The 25,149-nt window shown below is 43.6% G+C and overlaps 1 protein-coding gene across 2 annotated transcripts in view; it reads left to right on the top strand.

Moving 5' to 3' along the window:
- Positions 1-25,149, top strand: part of PPP2R3A (protein phosphatase 2, regulatory subunit B'', alpha) — a 129,267-nt gene that overhangs the window by 22,760 nt on the left and 81,358 nt on the right. For both annotated transcript variants that reach the window (XM_006883367.1, XM_006883368.1), the window contains exons 2-4: positions 1,571-1,837; positions 10,871-10,974; positions 23,517-23,619. In XM_006883367.1, the coding sequence (XP_006883429.1) occupies positions 1,571-1,837; positions 10,871-10,974; positions 23,517-23,619 (474 nt within the window). The remainder of the gene's footprint in view (positions 1-1,570; positions 1,838-10,870; positions 10,975-23,516; positions 23,620-25,149) is intronic.

Genomic DNA, 25,149 nt, shown 5'->3' with positions numbered 1-25,149 from the left:
GCTTTACAGATCAAGCCATTGCTCTGCTTTAGCATGGTGCCTTAGAGAATATTGGAACAATGATTTGTGTTCACAGTGAATTTTAAATTTCGCCAGTCAGCAGCCGTGTTATTCTTTAATTCTTTACGTAGTGCCTAACACAGTGCTCCTGGCCCTTGATCGAAACTTTGATCTTAATTAAGTACAGAAATTAAGACTTTGAAAATCTTAATGGGTTTCTTTTTGCTTTTTATACTTTGATTCCCAGAATTAAATTTAGTGTGTGTGTTTGTAAAATAACCTCCTCAGTGTCGGTGTATGTTTCAGTCTCCCCTTCTCCACCCCCTCCTGTCTTTCCTTTCTTTATATCTTTAGGCCACAGATCTTTTCTTGGAAAATGAATCATTTATAAAAATGTATTATTTATGTAAACTAGAAATGAAACAGCACACTGGGAAACAACTTTGGCTATGACAAAATTAAAGATCGTGATCCTTTGGCTTTACCAAAATGACAAAATTTTATATCACTTCAAAATCTAGCGTGTAAAAAGAAATAATAAAATGTAAATACCTTATGCTATGTAGGTGGATAGGGCGCTCTAGTGACTTAGTGGTAAGGAATTGCACTACCAAGGCAGAGGTATGCAGTTCAAATCCAGCAGCTGCTCTGTGGGGAAAAATGGGCGGTCTCCACCCATGCGATTTACTGCCTCCGAAAAGCTACTGGGGGATCAACTATATATTGATTCCAACTCAGTGGCACCCAACAACAATAACAAAGTTAATAGAGCGTTAAGTAAATCATGTAGATAGAGAATTATAGAACTAAAATGCTTTCCTTCTCTTAACAAAGATTTTTCTCAGCATTAGGCATGAGGTTATACATAAGCAAAGTCAAACTAGAGGAAGATAAAATATTCCCCCCCAGGGAGCTCTGGTGGGCTATTGGTAAGAACCAGTCCTTCAGTCCTGAAGGCACGCGGTTTGAATCCACCAGCATTTCTGCACGGAAAAGATGAGTAATCTCCTGCCATGAGATTCACTGCCTCTGAAGCTGGTCGGTTATGGGTAGGTTCCGACTCTGTGGCTCAGACAACAACAACAGTGTATATTAGATCTACATATTTTTAAAAAGAACTCGTTTTCTCTGCCTGTTAAGGAAAAGCAGTAATTCACAGGAAGACCAAGGACCATCTTTAAAAAGAACTACATACTGAAAATTCTATAGACCATCTTAAAGATGATCTTCAAAAACAACTGTGGACTAAAAATTCTATTGGACTGAAAATAGGCCGTGAGATCTTTTATGCCTTGGTCAACTGCCATTGCTCTTTGATTATTTTTACATGTCTACCAAGTCATTACCGGAAAAGTGTTCTGAAGGATGTTTTAGCCATAAATATGTATAAACTCTTGAGCTCTTGAAAATGAACGTTCTGATTTCTCTCTTTCCTCTGTAGAGTGATCCCTCCATGTCTGTCATCTCTATATGTGCTTTTTTGCTTTTATACCCAGTTTCTTAGAATCGTCAAGAAATACACACTGTTGTTGACTTTTTTGTTTGTCTTGTCATCACATTTTTCTTCCAGATTCAAAACAAACCAGAAAAGAAATCCGGAACCCCACTCCCGCCTCCGTCCACCCCTCCAGGTGGTCCCCAGCCTCCCTCCCCTGTTCTTCATGTGAACAACGTCGTGAACACACCCTTGTCCATAAACATTCCACGGTTCTACTTTCCGGAAGGGCAGCCCGGTCCCTGCAGTAACCATGAACAGACTCTGAACAGAATCGAGATGGCTTTCATGGACACTGAAGACCAGAAAGCAGATATATACGAAATGGGAAAGATTGCGAAGGTAATGTACTCACTGATTTCTAGTCAGCCTCTCCCTCCCCCTTCACTGCCTTATTATTCTCTTTTTAAAAATACGTAAGGGTTTTTTTCCTATGTTCAACAAAATGTTTTTGACCTTGTTGTTTCTGTAGTAGATTCTGAGTTAAAAGGCGGGGGAGGAGGGGGGGGGTCGAATCTGACGCCAGTCATGGTCTTGCAGTGTGACTGTCCGTTCCATAGAATCCTGGCTGTGGTATCACTGATACGTAAAGTGATTCTTTGAATCAGTGACTGGACGCTTTACCGCTTTGCCACGTAGCCCATTAAATAACCCTACTTGGTTTTTTTTTATATCTCACTCTGTGAGTATAACTTTTTCTCTCAAGGAACCATCAGGCAAAAAATGCACATGCTTATGAAAGGTGATACCAGCGTCCAGAACTAAATGAATTTGCCCCTCGGAAGCAAATCTTTTTGGGACTTCCCAGCCTGTTTCCTCAGCATTCACTTACCCTTTGCGGTCAACTCAGAACTGACTCGTGACTGACCTTCTGTTGGGTTTCCGAGCCTGTAAATTGCATGGGAGGCCATTGCCCATCTTTCTCCATCTAAGGGACTAGTGGATCCAAACTGCAGTGCGACTCCTGGCAAACTAGGCCCCTGTTGTGTTGTGCTGTCCATCCGGAGCCCACCCAGAGCTGACCCTCCAGCAGGTTTTCAGAGGCGGTTAACCACATGGGAGAAACTGGCCCGTCCCTCTCCGGCGGAGCAGCTGGTGGACCCACAACACATGCCTTCGAGATTGTAGCATCACTTCTTACCAGTAGCCCTTTTAAAGGCCTATTTCCACAAAACTCACCCTTATGGTCCAGTTTTTCAGACAAGCGGTAGACAGACCAATAAAGTGCACAGTAATACCAGGGAGGTACCCTCCTTAGAATAACCGGCTACCTAAGGTCAAAAGGGCAGCATGCGCCCGAGGATAAAGCCCAGAATGCAAGAGGGGGTACAGGCTAGAAGAGTTAAAGGAAACAAGATTCCCAGTGGGAGAATGAAAAAAGAATGATTACACTGTAGGTCTTGGAATCAATATAATAAAACACAGTGTGTACAAATGGTTGAATGGAAAATGAGTTTGCTTTGTAAACTCATTCGGATCACACACACATACACATAAATACTTTGATCATACTATTTCAGAGACATCTCCAGACTGCCCATTGCAGTTATGCCCGGCCCTATTATCTATTTCTCACCTCACAGAGCTTTTGTAATTGCTGTTGAACTGTTTCTAATTAGAGCGATTTCAGGAAAGATAAAAAAGGGGTTTTTGTCCGTATTCCTAATCTTTAATATGCCTCACATTAAATTAATTGTGCTTCTTGGTCCCTCAGATATTTCTAGAAAAAGAAACACTTCTTTCCATAAGTAAGAGCTCGTGTGTTTTCTATTCCAGTTTACATGTGAGGACACTGATGTCCTACAAGTATTTCCCCACAGTCAAAGAATTTGTTCATGTCAGGAGACAAGTAATTAGGTCATGGAAGGAGACCTAGCATGGTGCTGTATTACTATGTATTACCTTCTCCGCACATAGCCTGAAATGCCACTAGCTGACTTCCAGTCAACATCTACCTAAATAAGTTGTGAGTTCTTGTAGACCATTGGCTTGTTTTTTTAGTTTTCGCCCAAAGCATTGAGGAATAATTAATTCTATTAGACAACAGGACTAAGATGATAAACTGCCCAAGGTGGAACTGTGAATTCAGATTCAAAAGATGAGCCTTAACCAAGATAAATGAAGTCGATACTTGGAGGTAAAGTGTTAGCTGCATAATTGTTGCCCGGGGATACCTACAAAAGGCAGCAGTTGATGCAAAAAGAGTTTTCACAGATTGCTGCGGGTAGTCAGACAGGGAGGAACTGTCCATGAAGGGAGCTGCACAGAGCAGTGCTGGGCCCACCATGGGTGGAGAGGCAACCCAGGGGACTGGTTCTGTCCAACTGTCACAGGCGTGTCTCCAGTCCACTCATTGCTGTCAAGTCGGAACCAACACAGAGCTCAGCTGCCGGCAGGTTTTCAGAGGATGTAAATCACACACAGCATAGTCCTGTCTGTCTTCTGTCGGGCTCCTGATGAATTCAGACCACCAGAGAACAGGGCCTTTGGGTCAGCAGTGCAGCCCACCATGGACTAGGCCACCAGCACCCCGCAGGCCATTGTGGTAGTCGTTTAGCATCAAGTGGGAACTGATGCATAGCTGACCCTCCAGCGGGTTTTCAGAGGCTGTGAATTGTGTGAGAAGAGTTTGTCCATCTTCCTCCTGCAGAGCAGCTTGTGGACTCAAACCCCGTGCCTTTGGGTTGGCAGCACAGCTCCTTACCCCTAGGCCACCAGAGCTCCCTCACAGGACTACGTTGTTGTTGCTTGGTGCCGTCAAGTAGGACTCATAGCGACCGTGTGAACAGCAGACCTGAACCCTGCCCTAACCTGTGCCATCCTCATCACCTCTGACACACTAGAGCCCATTGCTGCAGTCACTGTGTCAGCCTATCTCGTTGAGGGGTCTTTTCTCCTTCATTGACCCCCCATCTTCCTAAGCATGATGTGCCTTTCTAAAAATAGCCTCTCCTATCTAAAAGTCCAAAGTATGAAAGACAAAGCTTACCGTCTTTGCCTCCAGGGAACACTCTGGCTGCACTTTGTCCAACATGTACTCATTTGTTTTTCTGGAAGTTCATGGGATATGCAGTACTCTTCTCTAGCACCTCAAGTCAAAAGGCAACAGTTCTTCTGTCATCCTCATTCATTGTCCAGCTCTTTGATGCATAGCAGGTGATTGAGAACATGGCCTGAATCGGGTACACCTTAGTCTTCAGACTGACATCATTGCTCTTAAAGTATTTTGGAGAGGTTCCTGACACAGATTTCCCCAGTATTTTGGAAACAAATCCACCCTTCTTCCTTACTCTGAGTATTCCCAGTCCCTGACTGAGAATCCTGTTCCCTGTGTCTTTCTACTGTCCTGGCCCCACATCCTTCCTGGTGTGCTTTCCCAGTCTAGTTCTATAGTGCCTTCTCCTCCTCAGATCACTGTGCTCTGGATACACAAGAGATTCAGGCCTCAGAGAGCAGAAGGAACTCCAGGATAGTGAAACGAGATACAAGGAAGAAGAGCGCTGGTGGCTTGTTGGTAAGGAGTCAGACTGCCAACCCGAAAGCGTGCAGTTCAGATCCAGCAGTTGGTCCACAAGAGAAAGATGGGCAGTCTCCTCCCGTGTGATTTACGGCTTCTGAAAACCCACTGGAGGGTCAGCTATGGCTCAGTTCTCACTGGACAGTATACAACAACAACATAGTCATGTCGGGAAAGGGACCTCTGGATGTTTGGGAATCATAGGAAAGATTGCTGCTTATATATAGTGAATGTTCATATCTAACTTCAGGGGGGAAAAAACACCACCATTTTTGAAGTTGGTAATACAGAAAAGTTGAAAAAGATAGAAAACAGTTTGTTTAGCTGTAATAACAGTTATTTACATAACACTGTGCTATTTAGCTTTTATAATCCTGGGATACGGTGGCCATTATAGCTGATTTAAATACCTGATTAATTTGACTGAATTATACTTGATTATAGTTCTCAATTCTGCTCATGAGTACCAAGCCTTTGTAATTCATTGCTCCTAGAGTTTCTTTCCCACTTCAGGTAGCAACTGAAATTGCCTATACGTTTAGTAAATGAGCACTCACATTGCCTATAAAAGTAGCAAGATGCTTATAATGACCTCAGAAGATACCTTGAGTTTATTGGTTAGAGCTGTTTTGTTTTTTATTATTTATCAGCTCATTGTATTGGATTTTATTTCTTCTCTCCGTTCTTAAAATCATTTCCCCACCCCCCCCAAAGAGACAACTAGTTAGACTTTCTAGATGAATGAGGCCCATTCAATGCAGGTTTTCCTCAACCATGATGGCCGATGGTATTCCTGAGTGTGCTAACAGCAGAAAGGTTGATGGTTCAAATCTACCCAGAGGTGCTTTGGAAGCCTGATGGTCGACTTCCTAAAGGTGACAACGTTTGGAATGATGATACTTTGCAAACATGCACTCAAGGTGAACTGGCAACAACATGGGAGTCAGTTAGAACTCGCCAGGCCGGCTTTTCTTCAGGCTTCCTTTTCACTGGGTGGGGAAGTCTGTCCACAACACGTAGGCTCTTGCTCTAAACCAGCCCTATGAAGGGCTCCAAGAGTCAATGAATTACTATCCAGATGCAATGCTCCCACCACGGCAACAGATTGGCATTAGAAATGGAAAACTATAAGAAGCAGGGAGAAGGGGAGCTCTGGTGGCCTAGTGGCAAGAAGCTGCACTGCAATCCCAGAGGGACACGGTTCGAATCCACCAGATGCTCTGCCGGAGAAGGCGTAGCAATATCCTCCTGTACCAGTCAGATCTGATTTGACGGCACACGCACACAAAATTAAAAAAAAAAAGAAGCAGGGAGAGAAGAGGTTGACCAGGTTGCTCCCGTCCAAATTTCTTGTCCTAGACTGATTGATGCACTTCCAGGGTCCAGGGCTACATCTGTCAAAACTTGTTAGTTGGTATTCAGTCAATTCCTGGGGCCTTAATTTTTTGTCAATGTCATCAGTGCAGCTTGAACTTCTGCCATCGTTGGTATTGGTTCATAATCAAATGCCACTTCCTGAAATATTCCTGTGTCGACCAATTCTTTCTATCTTCTTTGGATGTTTCCTGCTTCAGTCAAGATATTGCCCATTTACTCTTTCATTATTACAATTTGAGGTTTGAATTCGTTCCTCAGTTCTTTCGACTTAAAAAATGCCGAGTGTGCTCTTCCCTTTTTATTTTTCTAACTCCAGCTCTTTGCACTTTTGTTATACTGCTTTGCTTTATCTTCTCCAACTACCCTTAAAATCCTCATCTTTTTTACATCAGCCTTTCTCTCCTCTGTATTGTCCTCTGTACATTCTAGTGGCATTTTCACAGTCTCTTCTGACATCCATTTTAGCCTTTTCTTTTTCCTTTCTCTTGGCGATGACCTTTTTGCTTTCTTCATGGATAGTATCCTTGATGTCATCCCACAACTCATCTGCCCTTTGACCTTAGTACTCAGTGCATAGACTAGCCCAGCTGTATTACTTTAAGTCGTCCAAGTGAGTGTACTGTCTCCACCTTTTGCATCCATTCATTCGCTCATTTGACATTTTTCCCTAAGAGCCTAGTACCCTCATGCTGCCTACCTGGCTACTCAGGGTAACACCTACATAAAAAATGGGTAGGTCTTCCCCAGTCTACTTCATAGCCTATCTTTTTGTAGTTTATGGCCTCAGAGACTTAGCACTCACTGTGAGCTGGTATTAAATTAAAGTGTTTAATAATGGAAGTATCTTACAGGAAGTAGCAAGCTCTCAGTCCCTGGAAGAAATTCGGCTATGATAGTGGCCACTTCCTAAGACTAAACTAGAAGATTTCTTGACCTTCTGATCCTGAGGAACCATGAGTGACTGTGATGATGACAGCCAGCTCCAGTCTCTCCCAGCACTTTCTCTTGTCTTCATCAGACATACCATTCTTTCAACTTACCAGCAGTTGTTACTCATCTATCAAATCAAACAGCATTTTTTTTCCTTGTCAGAACCACCCTTCTGCATGCAAGGAGGAAATTAATTTGGGGGGAAATTAGACCTGGGAGTTTTCTCAACCAGAGTCTACTAATTGTGCACTGTGGACCTTGGCGATCATAATTTACCCAGTAAACAAAAAGCCACCTTGTTACTAAGCAGCGCTTTCCCCCTTCTTGACTTGTGGAGCTATTTGACCTCTGGACTTAAGAAATCTGAAATTCCACCATGCTTGCAGAAAATGATTTAGTAGCCCTGGCAGCTCCAGGCCTGTATTTCTGCCCTGTACTGAGTTCCCTTGGCTTGAATCTCACCTTCTATATCTGCATCTCATCTCTAGCCTGAATTCAGCCTTAGATGTTCTCTGTTCTGGGGATACTGTATACATGGGCCTCATATCAGGAGCAATACCAGCTGATCTTCATGTGAAAGCTTACCTGGTCTACACCCGGAGACCAGCCCACTCTCTGTTCAATGGTGATGACTTCACAGATCCTATATTGTTGTTGTTGTTGTTATGTGCCATCGAGTCGCTTGTGACTCATAGCGACCCCATGTACAATATCTCTAAATGCCGTTCTATCCTGTGCCAACCTAGCCATCTCAAATGCACTCATTCCCACTATTCCAGTCACAGAATCGATCCATCTCATCAAAGGTCTTCCTCTCCTTCGCCGCCCCTCCACTCTGCCAAACATGATGTCCCTCTCTAACTCTGCCAAACATGATGTCCCTCTCCAAGGACCAGTCCCTCCTTGCAACATTCCCAGAGTATGTCAGACAAAGCTTCAGAATGCTTAACTTCAAGGAACAGCCTGGCTTTACCCTCTCCAGGACAAATCTGTTTGTTCTCCTAGCAGTCCATGGTATAGTCAACACTCTTCTCCAGCACCACAGCTCAAAGGCATCAATTCTCTTTCTGTCATCCCTATTCATTGTCCAGCTCTCTGATGCATAGCACGTAATTGCGAAGACTATAGCCCGGATCAGGCGCACCTTAGTCTCCAGCCTGACATCGTTGCTCTTCAGTACTCTTGAGAGGTCCCTCACAGCTGACTTTCCCAATGCAATTCGTCTCCTGATTTCCTGGCTGCTGGTACCAAGAGTGTTGAGTGCAGAGCCAAGTAAACTAAAACTGTTAACTATCTCAACCCCATCACCATCCATACTGATGCTGCCAATTGGCCCAGTGGTGTAAATAATATGAGTTATTCTTAAATAATAAGATGTGGCTTTTTAAAAAGTTACAGATTTGAGAGATGGTTTATGTTCATATTCAAAATTAAAGAATATCTGTAGACTATTTTTGTTGTTGTTGTTGTTGTTAAGTACCGTCGAGTCATAGGTGACTCATAGCAACTTCATGAACAAAAGACCTAAACACTTGTATAATTTTCATCATTTCTCCAAGTCTATAGAATTTCCGGAAGCAAACCATTTTGGAAGTGGATGCCACTCCTGCTTCCAAACTTGTTTTAATCGGGGAGCTCCACCAAACACCGTCCACCATGGGTAACCATTATCGCATTTGACACATCAGTGTCACAGCGTTCAGCTTCACAGCAACCACAAGTTACCTCTGTACAGCAATGAACAGGCCTGTGCTACACCTCTTAGAAGAATGTTTGACCAAAAACAATTTAAACCAGGCCTGAGGGCCTCAGATTACACCCACCCACCTTGGGCTTGGTAGCATGACTGTCCACTAGGTCAACAGAGCTCTATGTTGTCGTTGTTACTGTTGTTAAGTGTCACCAAGTCGTAGATGACTCATAGCGACCCTATGAACGAAAGACCTGAACACTTGTATAACTTCCATCATTTCTCCAAGTTAATAGAGTTTCCTTTTTGCTAGGATTCAGGTATCTTTCTATTACTGCATTACTGCTTGTAGAGAAGAGTTTACTCTTTAGTATAAAGGCAGGTTTGATAAGAATGCTTTCGTAAGAGTAAAGAATGCTTTCGTAAGAGTAAAGGATTTGTTATTCATTGAAGAACTTTTTATTGAGGAGGGAGAGAAAAATGGCATTTTAAAGTACTGAAGTTGTATTACATTCTAAAGTACTGCAATTGTAGTGCATTCATTCCTAGTTCTTTCTGAGGCTTTTCTGATAATGTAGCCATTCGTGCTAGCTGCTAATATATAAATATATGATAGCATTTTTATTTTTGCCTTTCATCTTTTAGCTGACTTGTAACCACTGAAGTTACATGTAAGGGCTCCTTGTTTTCCACAGACTGAGCTTTGCTCCAGGGGAACTCTGGTGGCTGTGTGACAAGGAGTTGCACTGCGAAGGTAAAGGCACATGGTTCAAATCCACCAGCTGCTTCATAGGGGAAAGATGGGCAGTCTCCTCCCATGTGGTTTATATCCTCTGAAACCTGCTGGAGGATCAGCTGTGAGTCAGTTCCTACTCAATGGCACGTAACAACAATGAGTTTTTCTAGTTCTTCTTTTACCTGAGACTTAATAGGTAAAGAAGAGTGAGGGTGGGAAGTGAAAGAGTGCAATACACCAGGTGACCAAGTACTAAAGGTGTCATAAGGGAGCTCTGGTGACCTAATGGCAAGAAGGTGTGCTGCAGTCCCAAAGGTGCGTAGTTCAAATCCACCAGATGCTTCACTGGAGAAAGAGGAACCATCTCCTCCAGATCCGATTTGACGGTACACAACAAGAAAAAAATAAGAAAGATAGCTGTATTTTTGTTGTTAGGAGGAAGGGCGTATGCACCCATGATATTCACTCATTCCTGTTTCTGTAGATGTGCACCATTGAAGCAGAATCCACCCATAGCTGACTGACCCTCCAGCATGTTTTCTGAGGCAGTAAATCGCACAAGAGATTGGCCACCCTTCTCCCTCAGAGAAGCTAGTGGATTCGAACCACGTGCCTTTGGGATTGTAATGCAGCTAAAACATATGCTATGAGATGGGTTGTGTTTTTGTTTTCAGAAAGTGGCTAGTGGTCTTAACTTGACGGATAAGAGAAAGAAATATGACCATAAGTAAACTTAAGAGGAAAGGCGAACGGGTGTCTTCACCCGCTTTCTTCTGAGTGTATATTTTGCTTTTGTTTACTCCCTGCCTCTGTCTCTACATGGACTCCAGTAGCTTGTGGCCCTGGGAAGCTGTGGTGGCCTATCAGTAACACGCGGCACTGCACTCGCAAAGGCACGTGGTTTAAATCCAACACCTGCCCCACAGGAGAAAGATGGGCAGTCTCTTCCTGTGCAATTAACTGCCTCTGAGAATCCACCTGAAGGTCAGCGAAGAGTTGGTTCTGACAACAACAACAACAGCACACGGCCCTGTTTGACCAGGCCTGAGCTGTAGTCTGCCCGCTGAGCCATGGCCGTGGCATCTCTTCACTGCCTGTTGACTGATGTGTGTTTTTCATTGGCAGGTCTGTGGCTGCCCTCTCTATTGGAAAGCTCCTATGTTCAGGGCCGCGCAGGGAGAAAGGACAGGCTTTGTATCGGCCCAGGCATTCCTCGAGTTGTGGACAAAGTGAGTATGTGGGCGGTCCTCCCCGGGGGCTAAGCAAAGAGCTGTGTGGTCCTCACGCAGTGCTCTGCAAACGTTTACGCTCTATGCCTTTTCCCTTTGAGAAGTAAAAGTCGGTGACTCACATAGTTTATACCCACAGACAGGTTCTTTGCCATTGTATTTATCTTGGTAGGTATTCTACTTTGTAGAAATTCCCCTTTACTCGCTGTGTACAACTTTCTTCATTTACTTCATCTTGTTAAATTTGGGCCTCATCCTTTGAATGTGGCTGCAGAGATAAAGTAAGAATTGTCCTTGAAGGGGAGCAAACTGCATGTTTCATATGTTGTTGTTGTTGTTATGTGCCATCGAGTCTCTTGCGACTCATAGCGACCCTATCTATGTACAAGAGCTCTATACGCTCTTCTATCCTGTGCCAACCTAGCCATCTCAAACACACTTATTTCCACCACTCCAGTCACAGAATCAATTCATCTCATCGAGGGTCTTCCTCTCCTTCGCCTCCCCTCCACTCTGCCAAACATTATGTCCCTTTCCAAGGTCCAGTCCCTCCTTGCAACATGCCCAAAGTATGTCAGACGAAGTTTCAGAATCCTTGACTCCAGGGAACATTCTGGCTTCACCCTCTCCAGGACAAACCTGTTTGTTCTCCTAGCAGGCCATGGTATATTCAACACTCTTCTCCAGCACCACAGCTCAAAGGCATCAATTCTCTTTCTATCATCCCGATTCACTGTCCAACTCTCTGATGCATAGCATGTAATTGCGAAGACTAGAGCCTGGATCAAGCACACCTTAGTCTCCAGTCTGACATCGTTGTTCTTCAGTATTTTTGAGAGGTCCCTCACAGCTGACTTTCCCAAGGCAATTCGTCTCTTGATTTCCTGGCTGCTGTTACCAAGAGCACTGACTGTGGAGCCAAGTAAATTAAAACTGTTAACTATCTCAATCTCTTCACCATCCATACTGATGCTGCCAGTTGGCCCAGTGGTTAGAATCTTTGTTTTCTTGATGTTGAGCTTCAGTCCATATAGGAGGCTGTAGTCCTTGATTTTCTGCAGCAAGCACTTCAGGTCCTCCTCAGTTTCAGCAAGAAGGGTTGTGTCATCTGCATAACGCAGGTTGTTGATAATTCTTCCACCAATCCTGATGCCACATTCTTCTTAGTATAGCCCAGCGTCTTAGATGATCTGTTCTGCATACAGATTGAAAAGGTATGGAGACAGAATACATCCCTGACAAACCCCCTTCTTGATTTTGAACCATATAGTGTCTCCTTGCTCTGTTCTGACAACTGCCTCTTGGTCCAAGTATAAGTTTCACATTAGCACAATCAAATGTTCTGGGATTCCCGTTTTTCTCAGAGTCAGCCACAGCTTATTGTGATCCACACAGACAAAAGATATAAAAAAAGATGTCCATTCTCAAGATCTGGAACCTTACCTATTTGATATTAAAAATAACTGAATTCTAATGGCTTTGAATCATTATTTTTTTTTTTTTAAGGATCCAGTTAAGGTACAAACGAATAGCACTTTAGCAAGATGTTCCTGAACTCTGACATTCTGATTAGTTTCTCAAATTTAAACTCGACTTTCTTCTTTCTTTATTTCTTCCCTTCTTTTTACTGTAAGAGTTACTTCTTTTCTTTCTTTCTTTCAAAGTGTGTTTGTTCAGATGGCTTCCCACTCATCTTGCTTCAGGGTTTCGAGGGGCTGCTTCCGTCTGATGGGGCATCCTTCAGTGAACCTTGTTTCCCCTCCTTAGGCAAAAGACAGGGGAGCAGCCAACACGCGAAACTACTCTTTGTGGTTGGCAGAAAACCATGGTGATCTTGTAGCATTTTAGTAGTATTTGTAGTATATTACATGCGCACAGTAGGACGTATCTGCACCAGGCATTTCCTGTGTTTCCTCTTTTCAGGGCGAAGGAGGTCTTTTCTGAGACATTTGTTCACACAGGGAGATTGTCACTGCCAGAAGGAAGGGGCTATTTCTTGATCTGCTAATATTTATGCATTTTAGGAGAGCTTGCCCTTTCTACCTCTTTATTTGGGGGAGGTTAATTTTTATTTTATATTGGTTTGCATACAAAGTTCACATACATTGTGTTTCACACTATCCTTCATTTACATCGTGTTTCATGAAATCATTCCTATTTATAATGTTTTATAAATTTAATCACCATTGACCTATGCCCTCCATTACCCCATCTTTCCAGATCCCCACTGGATCTTTCCCATTTCCTTTCCACCTCCTGATTTCTACCTTTTTTTAACTAATCTTTCCCTCTCTAATCATGTTGTTCTCACTGTTTCTGTTCTAGATATCCCTCCTTGGTTAACTGTTGGGAAATTATGTTGAGCTGTATTTTTATTAGGGAGCGCTGGTGGCCTCGTGGGTAAGAACCTGTGCTGCAGTCCCAAAGGCACGCAGTTCAAATCCACCAGCTGCTCCTGTGCAATTAACTGCCTTTGAAAACCCACCTGAGGGTCAGCTACAGGTCGGTTCTGACTTAGTGGTACACAGCATCTGACGGCTTCCTGGTGAAAAGCTATGCTGCAATTCCAAAGGTGCACGCTTCGAATCTACCCCCACCAGCCGCTCCACGGCAGAAAAGATGGGCATTCTCCTCCTGTGAGATTTACAGTCTTTGAAAACCCACTGGAGAGTCAGCAGTGGGTCAGTTCTCATTCATTGTCACACAACAACACAGTGGTAGTGATAGAAGCCGCACTGCAATCCCAAAAGCATGTGGTTCAAACCCACTTGCTGCTCCAAGGAGAAGGATGGGCAGTCTCCTCCCGTGTGATTGGTTGTTAGGTGCTGGCAAGTCAAGTACGACTTACACAGCAACCCTATGACTTGAACTCTGCCCTATCACTGCCCTCAGCACTTCTGGCACACTCGAAACCACTGCTGAAGTCACTGTGTCCGTCCATCTCATTGGGGGATCTTCCTCTCCTTCTCTGACCCTTCATCCTTCCAGACACGAAGTCCCTTTTCAAGGAATAGCCTCACCTAACTGCATGTCCAGAGTATGAAAGCTGTAGCTCCACCATCTTTGCTTCCAAGGAGCACTCAGGCTGCACTTTTCCCCCCAAGACATAGCTGTTTGTTCTTTTGGCAGTCCGTGGGATATTCAGCACTCTTCTCCAGCCCTACAACTCAAATCAAAGGCATCAGTTCTTCCCCTGCCATACTTACTCACTGTCCAGCTCTCTGAAGCATAGCAGGTGATTGAGAAGACCATGGCCTAAAAAAGGTGCACCTTAGTCTTCAAACTTACATCAGTGCTCTTTGGCATTCTGGAGAGGTCCTCAAAGGTGGACTTGCCCAGTGCAGTATGTCTCCTGATTTCGTGACTTTTGGTACCAAAGTGTTGATTGTTGATTCAAGTAAGATGAAACGATTAACAGCTTCAGTCCTTTCTCCATCTGTCTTAATGTTGACTGTTGGTCCTGCAACGTGACTAGCTGCCTTTGAAAACCCACTGGAGGGTCAGCTATGGGAGAGTTCCAACTCGAAAGAAGCCAGCAACGGTAATGATTAATTTAGGGCACTCTGGTGGCCAAGTGGTAAAGAAGCTGTGTTGCAATCCCAGAAACACATCGTTCAAATCCATCAGGGGGGAGGAGGGGTCATCTTCTCCCAGGCTGTCTACTGCCTCTGAAAACCCACTGGACAGTCAGTTAGGAGTCACTTCCGACTTGGAGGCACACAACAGCATGATTATTTAAAATTAACATATTAAATTAACCAGAAGAAAATAAATCTGAAGGTGGCTTCTAAGCCTACCCAACACCTAAAAATCTTTTCTAATATAATGCTTGAAAGCCTAGTGATTAATTAGTAAATGAGTTTGTATTTTTAAAAATTTAGCAGAAGGATTGAAAATTAAGGAATTCATGAAATATTATACAAAATGGATAACCCTGGAAGATACTATGCTGAGTGAAATATCTCAGTCACAAAGGGACAAATACTGTATAGTGCCACTGTTATAAAACAGGACTGACATTGAGGTTAGGGAGAATATAAGAAAAGAGGGTTTAAATACTTTATACTACATTGAAACAGATGAGGGAGAGAACTGTTTGAAAGGAATATATGATTAGGTCTTATTTTCATGACAAGGGTCCAGAATGAGAGCTTCATGGGGGAGTAGGCTAGGGGGGGATTGTATAATAATGAAAGTTTGGGGTTTTTTTTACTTTTCAAAGAGAAAAACCAACTGGGGGGAGGTGTGGGCAGGGAGGAAAATGTGCAACAATGAATGAATGATTGAAAATTCAAAGTCTATAAACTTTCATTAACATTTCAATTAAAAAAATCTAGCAGTAGGTTCCATTTTTCATGTATTACATTAAAACTAAAGTGACCAGAGTGTATTAGGTTTTTCCAGCTAATGGACTTCATGAAAAGAACTCTGCTTACACTAAAAGCTACCAAGTGCTTCGTGGGTGTGAGCCATTTTTAAAACAAGGACCAGTTAGTTTAAGTTGTCGAAATACTGAGAAATGAAAGAACCCCAGGATCACCACTCCTTATAGACGGCCTGGCTGACAATGCAAATCAACTTCTGTGGTCACCACATCACCTCTCTGAAAGCAAACTGAAAACTGCTGTGTAAAAGCTAAGAAATGTCTGGGTTTGTTGGGTTGGGTTTTTTCCCCCCCATCTTTCTGTTGTTCTTTATTTTCAGCCAAAATTCACGTGAGAAATCTTTAAAAAAAAAAAAAAGTGGGTAAGTAGGCATAAAACTGGAGGAATTCCTTAGAGGCTAGAAATAGCAAGAAAAAAACTAATTAACAGGTGTGGCTAGCAGTGGAACTGGCATCCATCCACTGGGGATTTTTCCATTGTTATTTCTGGCAGCCGAAATCCTGGGGAAAGAAAGTAGAGCCCGGGACCTGAACGGAAAGGTTGATCAGCTTAGAACCCTCATCCCTTCCCTGCCACTTCACCTGGACGGTAGGGTTGGGAAAGAATTTGTCTGTTGTTATTATGATTTCAAATCAGCTTATAATACTAGCAGAGTTAAAGACCATGAAATGTGTTAAGTTCAGGTCTGGCTTCTGCTTAGCTAGCTGCCCCGCCCCTGACTGATCCCTGAGTCAGAGTGTGAAGCTGAAAAAGAATAGAAGAGAGTGTGATACGATTCTCATTGGAGCAATCTTCAGCCACTGAATTCAGCGTTGTTTCCCATCTAACAAGCTGGGGAAGCAGCAAGATATGAGTCATAGTTGTTTCATAAAAGGCTTTCAACAAGCTGAGAAATGAAAGTAAAATAGAGCATTCTATAAGAGATTAGAGCCAAATACTCAAACTACTTACATCAAGTTCTTTGGAATATCCTGAGAACCTCTGTTTATGATTCTGAGGCTCAGTAAAGTAAAGAAAGGCTTTTGTCCAGCTTGGTTTATCGACAGTTGACCACTTAAAATCACGGAAAGTAACAGCTGGTTTTTGTGCTGAGATGGGATAGACGTTTATGGTCTTGGTTAGAGCAACAGCCACAACAGCTGTATTTCTTTAGCTGAGTTGAATCATTTTCGTTTTATCTGCATGGGAAAGAAAATTCTGCAAAAAAAAAAAAAAAAAGCAAAAACGGCTGGGGGATGTGGAAGAGCCAAGAGAAAAGCCTGAAGTAAAAACCTTCCATTTGAGTATAGCTGCAGGAATCTGCTTATGAAGCTCTCTGGCATAAGCAACTGCCCCTTTTTAAAAAAGCATCTGGATCAGTGAGTGTGGACCTGTCAAAGGCCAGATACTAAAATGGCTTGGCTGCCCTCTAGTGGGCGCTCCGTGGAGAGCTCTTAAAATGCCTTTTCTAAAAGCCAGGGTGTTTTAGGTGAAATCAAGTAAAAGACAGGACAGTGAATAAGGAAAACCAAAGATCTGATGCCTTTGAACTTTGATGTTGGAGAAGAATTTTTGGCTGCTCTGTGCACTGCGAGAGGAAGGATCCAGTCTGTCATGAATGAAGGAGATGACGCCTTAAAAGGGTAGATGATGAGACTTCGTCTCACATACTTTGGATGTATTATCCGAAGGGGCTGGTCTCTGGAAAAGACTCCACGCGTGATAAATCTGAGGGCCAGTGAAAAGGGGGAAGACCCTCAATGAGCTGTGTTGACACAGAGGCTTCAACAGTGGACTTAATCCCAGCCACCGTCGTGAGGAAGGTACAGACCAGGCTATTTTGGTTTTGTTTGTAAATAAGAGGTTATGAGTTCGAACCAGCTTAACAGACCTAACAACAACAAAGTGTGGCTACCTGGAGAGACTAAGCTGTGAAGTATGACGGTTTAGGCTTCCACATGGACCTGGGAGAAGACGTTTGTAGTTTCGGGTCCATTGTACCTTCTGCATAAAGCAACTTGGACCCATTTGTAATATAGTACAACTTTTTCCTACAAAAAACAACTTCCCAATGCTACAGAATTAAAGCATTTTGGCTTATACTTTGGCATATGTTGTTGTTATGTGCCATTGAGTCAACCACCACCAATGTCCTCGGCCATTTTCACTGTCTTTAACCACCTGAACGCATTACTCCATTTATTATGTCAATCCATCTCATCAAGGGTCTTCCTCTCCTGTGTTGTCCCTTTACCCTTCTAAGCAAGATGTCTTTCTCCAAAGACTGGTACCTTCTGGCTACATGCCCAAAGTATATGAGATGGAGTCTCAAAATCCTTGCTTCCAAGGAGCAGCTTGGTTTCAGCTTCTCCAAGACAGACCTGTTTGTTCTCTTGGCAGTCCACAGTAAGTTCAATACGCTTCTCTAGCACCATAACTCAAAGGCATCAGTTCTTCTTTCATCTTTGGTCATTGTCCAGCTCTCTGATACATGACAAGTAACTGTGAAGACCATGGCCTGCATCAGGTGCACCTTAGTCTCTAGACTGACATCGTTGCTCTTCCATTCTCTGGAGAGGTCCCTGACAGCAAATTTTTCTAAATGTAATTCATCTTGTGACTTCCTGACTGCTGGTGCCAAGTATGTTGATTGTGGAACAGAGCAAACTGAACTTGTTAACAGTCTCAATCTCTTCACCATCTATCATGATGCTGCCAGTTGGCCCAGTGGTAAGAATCTTTGTTTTCTTGATGCTGAACTTCGATTCGTATTGCAGATTATAGTCCTTGACCGTCTGCAGTGCTTCCAGAACTCCTCCTCCAGTATAATTGTTGTGGTTAGATACTGTCGAATTGATCATGGCTCTCTAGGACCCGATGAGCAACAGATCGGAACCTTGCTCTATCCTGAGCTATTCTTACAATCTTCAGCCCTTTTGTTACAGTCACTGTGGGCCCAAGACCACTGTTACATTTCCTGTGGCTTTCTATGTTCTTAAATAATAAAATCGACTACAAAAGTCATGAATATCTCCCTCCTGTCGGCGTGCCCATGGGCTGAAGGCTTTGCTGCCTGTCCTCCAAGTGGTCTTATCATAAACAACTTCCTTTCTGCCCGTTTGATCTCTCTTCTTTTCATGCTCTACTGTCCATTTCATATCTATGTTCTCAGTTGTGTTTTGTTGTTTGTTTGGGGTCTTTTTTTTCACACTTGGGTCATTTTTAGGTGGAAAACACTGCTACACAGCCTTTTTTGTATTTGAATTCTTAGTTGTTGTGTAGTGCCAAGTAAGAAATGACCCACAGCTGACCCTCCAGTGGCTTTTCAGAGGCAGCTAATCACACAGGAGGAGATTGCCCGTCCTTCTCCCACAGAGCAGCTGGTAGATTTGAGCTGCTTGTCTTTGGGATTGCAGTACAGCTTCTTACCACGAGGCCACCAGAGCTCTCTAACAAAGGAGCTTTGTTCATATGTGAGTAAAAGTCCGAATCAAGAGCACTGACATTTCCATGAATTTGCTGTTGTTGTTGTGTGCCATCAAATCAGAGCCAACGCATAGCTGAGCCTCTGGCGGGTTTTCAGAGGCACTTAATCACACAGGAGGAGATTGCCCATCTTTCTCCTGAATAAGCAGCTGATGGGTTCGAACCAGGTGCCTTTGAGATTGTGGCACTGATTCTTGCCACTTAGGCCACCAGAGCTCCTACAGGAGTTATTCTGTTTCCACCTGGCTTTGAACCTGGGACTTTTCGCATGTTAGGTGAATGGAATAATCACTGCACTACGGAAGCTTAGCGTAGTTCCTAGAACACCAGCTTATTTACAGAGCTCCTTGCAAATATTTTCCCAGCTTTATTAGACATTGCTTTCTTTTGCCTTTGCATGTCAACATGTCATTTCTCTGTTAACTAAACAAACCTTTCCTTAGGAGGTGCTAGTTTAGAATACCTGTGTTGGCTTTCTCTCTCTCTAACTTTCATCTCTCTTACAATTTCCTTTTCTTTCGCCAGATAGAATTCACTGGCCACGAGCTTTAGCTGACAGTCATCCTTCAGCTCTTTTTCCCGTTCGTGCTTCTGAGAGCAGAAACACAGTCACATTTGACTTTTTGCTCTGGGAATGCTACTCACTCCCTTCTGTTCTCTTTTACAAGTTGCATTTGTATATTTAAAAATTTAAAAAAATAGGTACTTATTTTTTGTTGGGATCAACCCACCCATTTTCTAATCCTGAGAGAGGCTTCCCATCCCTGCCTTTTTTTTTTTTTTACATTCTTCCAAGTAATACAGCCTTGGATAATTTATTTTCTTCTACTAATGTTTCGACACGGAGCTCTGGTGGCCTAGCGGCTAAAGAGCTGTGACATCCCTGCCTTTTGAGCTCATCTCTTTCTGAAATGTGTATTTACTCAAACCTCGGAAGCCTGAAAGATTGTAAGGAGACTAACAACAAAGGACCTGACTCTCGCTATAATAATCACAAATGAAGGCAGGTAAGCATACATCTGTTAGATCACAAGCCTTTTGTCAGAGTCTTCTCTCTGTGAAGCGTGAGGCTCGGTGTTCAGAAGAACAAAGAGCTCTACCTGCCACCTGTTAGAGGCCAGTGGCGTAGGGCATCTGGTGTGACCGGGCGCTGCTGAGTCTTTTCTGCCTCCTCATGACCCTGCACAGTCTGCTGGCGTGGTGCACAGTCGGGTGGCAGCGCACAGTCTGATGACGTGGTGCACAGTCTGATGGTGTGGTGCACAGTCTGGTGACGTGGTGCACAGTCTGGTGGCGTGGTGTACAGTCTGGTGACGTGGTGTACAGTCTGCTGGTGTGGTGCACAGTCTGGTGGCGTGGTGCACAGTCTGGTGGCGTGGTGTACAGTCTGGTGGCGTGGTGTACAGTCTGCTGGCGTGGTGTACAATCTGATGGTGTGGCACACAGTCTGATGACGTGCACAGTCTGATGACGTGGTGCAGTCTGGTGGCGTGGTGCACAGTCTGGTGGCGTGGTGCACAGTCAGCTGGCATGGTGCACAGTCTGCTGGAGTGGCATACAGTCTGCTGGCGTGGCGCACAGTCTGCTGGCGTGACGCACAGTCTGCTGGCGTGGTGTAGTCTGATGGCGTGGTGCACAGTCTGCTGGCGTGGCGTACAGTCTGATGGTGTGGCGCACAGTCTGATGACGTGGTGCACAGTCTGGTGGCGTGGTGCACAGTCTGGTGGCATGGTGTACAGTCTGGTGGTGTGGTGTGCCGAGCGTGGCTTTCTTAACCCAAAGTCTGAGCCCCTGGCCATGCACAGCCACCAATGACCTCATGACAGAGAGACAGGCAGTTGTCCCGTGTGATTTACAGCCTCAGTAACCCAGCAGAGGGTCGGCTATGAGCCGATTTCCACAGTGAGTTCTGAGAAGTAACCCTGTTAAAAAGATGAAATACAGACCATCGGAGGCAAAGATGACGAAGCTTCGTCTCACATACTCTGGCAGGTTGCTAGGAGAGGTTATTCCTTGGAGAGGGACATGCTTGGGAAGGCGGGAGCAAGGAAGCCCCTCAACCGGATGGGTTGGCACAGTGACTGTGGCAATGGACTTGAGTGTGTCAGAGATGGTGAGGACGGCACGGGCTAGGGCAGGGTTCAGACTGGTTGTTCATGAGGTCACTATGAGTCATACTCAGCAACAACACCTCACAACAACAGCACCTCACAGCCCCATCGAGTGTAAGCTTTGCTGACACGTACTGTCACCTCTCTCCCTCACCAGCCAAGCTACCAGCCAAGCATGTAGCCAGGGTGCCACTGTGGATTCGTTGCTGTTATTAGGTACCATCGAGTCAAGTACAACTCATAACGACCCTGTGAAGAACGGATCTGAATCCTGTCAATCCTATTCCGTCTTTATCATCTCTGATACACTCGATCTCATTGCTGCAGCCAGTGCGTCAGTTTGTCTCGTAGGGGGTCCTCCTCTCTTCCACTGTGCCTCCACCCTTCCAAGCATATGTCCTTTTCCACAGAATACCTCCTCCTAACAACATGCCCAACGTAAGTGAGAAGAAACGTCGCCATCCTTGCTTCCAAGGAGCACTCTGCTTGCACTTTCTCCAAGGCATATGTGTTTGTTGAAGCCCAGCGCTCTTCTCCAACACAACATCTCACAGGAGTCAGTCTTTGTTCTATTATAATTACTTATTGTCCATCTCTCAGATGCAAAGCAAGGGATTGAAGAGGCTGTGGTTTGAGTTAGGCACCTTGAACTTTAGGCCGCTAGGACTACTTAGCAGGAGAAGGATGGGCAGTCTCCCCCCGTGCAATTAACTGCCTCTGAAAACCGGCTGGAGGGTCAGCTGTGGGTTGGTTCCAAGTCTGCAGTACACAGCAACAGGACCACTTACTGGTATATGTAATATCCTATCAATTAAACAGTACAAAGATCAATGAAGGGTTTCCGTGTCAGGCAAAGCCTCTTGAAAGCAGTGGATTATTAGTTGTTCCTTACAGAATAGGGAGCATAATATAAGCAGAGATGATGTATTCTAAGACAGGCTGTATTCTGAGATACTGGAGCAGCGTGAAAATGGCAAGAGAGAAAGTTTGCAGTGATTACTACTTCCCTTCTCCCTCTCACCCCCCAAACCCAACAAGGACCAAGGCCTTTCATTTCTGTTCATTTCACCATTAGTATCCGTGCTCAGGCCCCATCATTTCTGCCTTAAATAAGTGTCACAGTGTCCTGAGCACCACCCTGTCTCTGCCACTCCATTCTTTAAAGGTAACACCATAAATGAAAGAGTTTTTATTTTACTTTTCAAGAAGAGGAGTGAATTGGGGGGAAGGGTAGGCAGGGAGAAAAGTGCAACAATGAATGAATGGAAACCCTAAGTCTCTGTAAACTTTCATTAAAATTAATTTTTAGAAGGAGCTCTGGTGGCCTAGTGGCAAGACGCTGCACTACAATCCCAGAGGTACGCGGTTCAAATCCACCAGATGCTTTGCTGGAGAAGGAGGGGGCAATCTCCTCCTGTACCAGTCAGATCTGATTTGACGGTACACGTAAAAATAATACAATAAAAACTAAAATTTAAAAAATTAATTTTTTTTAAAAAGGAACACCATAGTGAGATGTCTCAAAATCCATAAGGTCACCTCACTGTCCTGTTTAAAATTTCACTGTGGCATCAACTGTAAAATCCAAGCTTCTTGACTAACGTCAAAAGACCTCCAGGATCTGCTTCTGCCCCCTTGTCCAGCCGTCCGGCAGTCCACGCTCTTGTCATAAGTGTCACCAGTGTGTGTCTACTTGTCCCTCCACCCGGGCTGTCCTGCCTCATGAACATGCTGGTTTCCACCCACAATACTTTCCTTCCCTACTTTATAGACTCTCTGGTGAGGTTCCCCCTCCCTACGTTAACTGACACATTTCCAGTCAATCTTATAGAAAGCTTTTGAAATTTCACTTAAAAGACACAGGTTCTGGTTCCAAACACATCTTGTGCTGGACCTGACTGGACATTGTCCCACAAATAATATTTAATATATAATATATAATTAATATATAATATATAATATATATTAGGGATGATGCTTTATTTTGAAAGATCATATAGCATCCATGATATATAAGTAGAAGTTTTGACAAATTCACTTCTTCTGCTCTCTCTAAGCCTAAGCACAGCACATCAGTTACCCCATTGTCTCCAGAGCTGTGTGCACTCAAATGTATTTTGATAACACATAAATGTACCCGGCAGTACTTCATTTAATCCTGCTCTCCACACAAGAAGCATTCTACAGAATGTACCCTCTCACTACTGAGCTTTTATTAAGAAGCCCCATTCGCAAAATCAAGGACGTGGAAAAATTCTCTTTCTTTAACCATTAAATTATTGTTGTGTACCGTGGAGTTGGAACCAGCCCATAGTTGACCCCCTACCCCAACCAGTTTTCAGGAGCAGTTAATCTCACAGGAGGAGATTGGCCATCCTTCTCCTACAGAGCAGCTGGTGGACTTGAACTCCGGGCATGTTAGGATTACAGCACAGCTTTTTGCCACTAGGCCACCAGACGACTTAATCTGTGAAGCTCTTCGATCTTCAGGTCCAGCCTGAAATCACCAGCTGTTGAAGCTGCAGTCATTGTTTGTTCGGCATAGGCAGTCTTCCCTAAGACGCTGTGTTCTTCTTCGTAGGTTGCTGAACGACCATCATGATGATGCCTCCAAGTTCATCTATCTCCTGGCAAAACCCAACTGCAACACCCTGGAACAGGAGGATTTCGTCCCTTTACTTCAGGTAGAGTTCATTGCCTTTTGAACATGGATTCTAATTTTTCCATTTCAAAGGGTATTTAAAAAAAAATAACAGAGAAAAAGTAACTCTAAGATCTGCTGGTTAAACTATACCAATCTGAAGTTTAGATTTTTAAAATTGTTTTAGCAACAAAATCCTTCGGTGAAACGTTGCATAGACTCCGTTAAATAAAAACGGATCTCAGTTCCCCACTGGCACGCCTCCCTCCTGCCTACATACAGCTCTTATTAAAGCACCTTCTAAAACTTAAGAATTGAAGAAGATAATCTGAAAAACACTGACATAAAACATAGATAAGAAGCAGGAAAAAGTCTTAAAGTAAGCATAACTGCTGGGGTCTGGATTTAGTGTGTCTTGAGTTTTCATTTAAACACTCTTCTGAAGTGTTTCCAATTCTGTTTTCAGTGCCAAGTGTATTTTAGGCAGAAAGTTAGTCTAGGGAAAAGGGAGAGTGAATAACTAGAAGTGCTGAGATCTTTAAGGGCAGTTACCACTAAATTATATGGGAATTGAGGGACAAAAAAAGTTGTTATTTTTTAAAAGATGCAATTGGATGGGTGGAGAGAGGGGTGGGTAAAAGAAATGGGAACGATCTGATGTGAAAAACCATGTATATGAGCTTTGAAAGTAAACCAGTACAAAATAAAAATTTTTATTTAAAAAAAAATACAGGAGCTATAAAAGCTCTCTCTTCTGAGAGTAATTTAGCATAAGGGCATATGACTTAGTATACTTCACTCGTCCCCAATCCCATTATCAGATTTTAGCCAAAATCATTATCTGTTGTTGTTGTTATTGTTGTTTGCCATTAAGATGGAACCAACTCATCGCAAACCTCCCCTAGTTTTCAGGGACCATAAACAGCAAGGGAGGAGATTGCCCTTCCTTCTTCTGCGGAGCGGCTAGTGGATTCGAACCTTGTGCCTTTGGGTTAGCAACATAGTTCCTTACCTGCTTGGCCACCAGAGTTTCCCTATATTGTGTTTGTTGTGTGCCATCAAATCAGAACTGACTCATAGCTGGCTCTCCAGCAGGTTTTCAGAGTCAGTAAATCGCCCGGTAAAAGACTGCCCATCTTAGTGCAACAAGGAATGAATGGAAACCCAAAATCTCTGTAAATGTTTATGAAAATTAATAAAATATAGAAAAAAAAAAAAGACTGCCCATCTTTGGATCACCTGGTAGAACCGAACCACATACCTTTGGTTGGCAGTACAATTCCTTACCACAAAGCCACAATAGCCTCTTTTTTTTATTATTATTAATTTTAATGAAAATTTACAGAGACTTTGGATTTCCATTCATTCATTGTGGCACTTTTCTCCCCTCCCAGCCCCTTCCCACCCCAGTACACTCTTCTCTTTGAAAAGCAAAAGAAAAGTTCCCCCATTGTTGTACAATCCCTCCCCCAGGTCCACTCCACTATGCAGCCTTCGTTCTGGACTCCTGTCGTGACAATAATACCTAATCGCATAAAGAGCCTCTTTAAAAAAAAAACAAAAAGTTGGGGCG

The sequence above is a fragment of the Elephantulus edwardii genome, unplaced genomic scaffold, assembly GCF_000299155.1.
Source record: "Elephantulus edwardii isolate Elephantulus edwardi_28Jun2011 unplaced genomic scaffold, EleEdw1.0 scaffold00027, whole genome shotgun sequence".
NCBI classification, from domain to species: Eukaryota; Metazoa; Chordata; class Mammalia; order Macroscelidea; family Macroscelididae; genus Elephantulus; species Elephantulus edwardii.
Note: the sequence above shows the minus strand (reverse complement) of the source record. Positions and strands in the feature narration are given on the sequence as shown.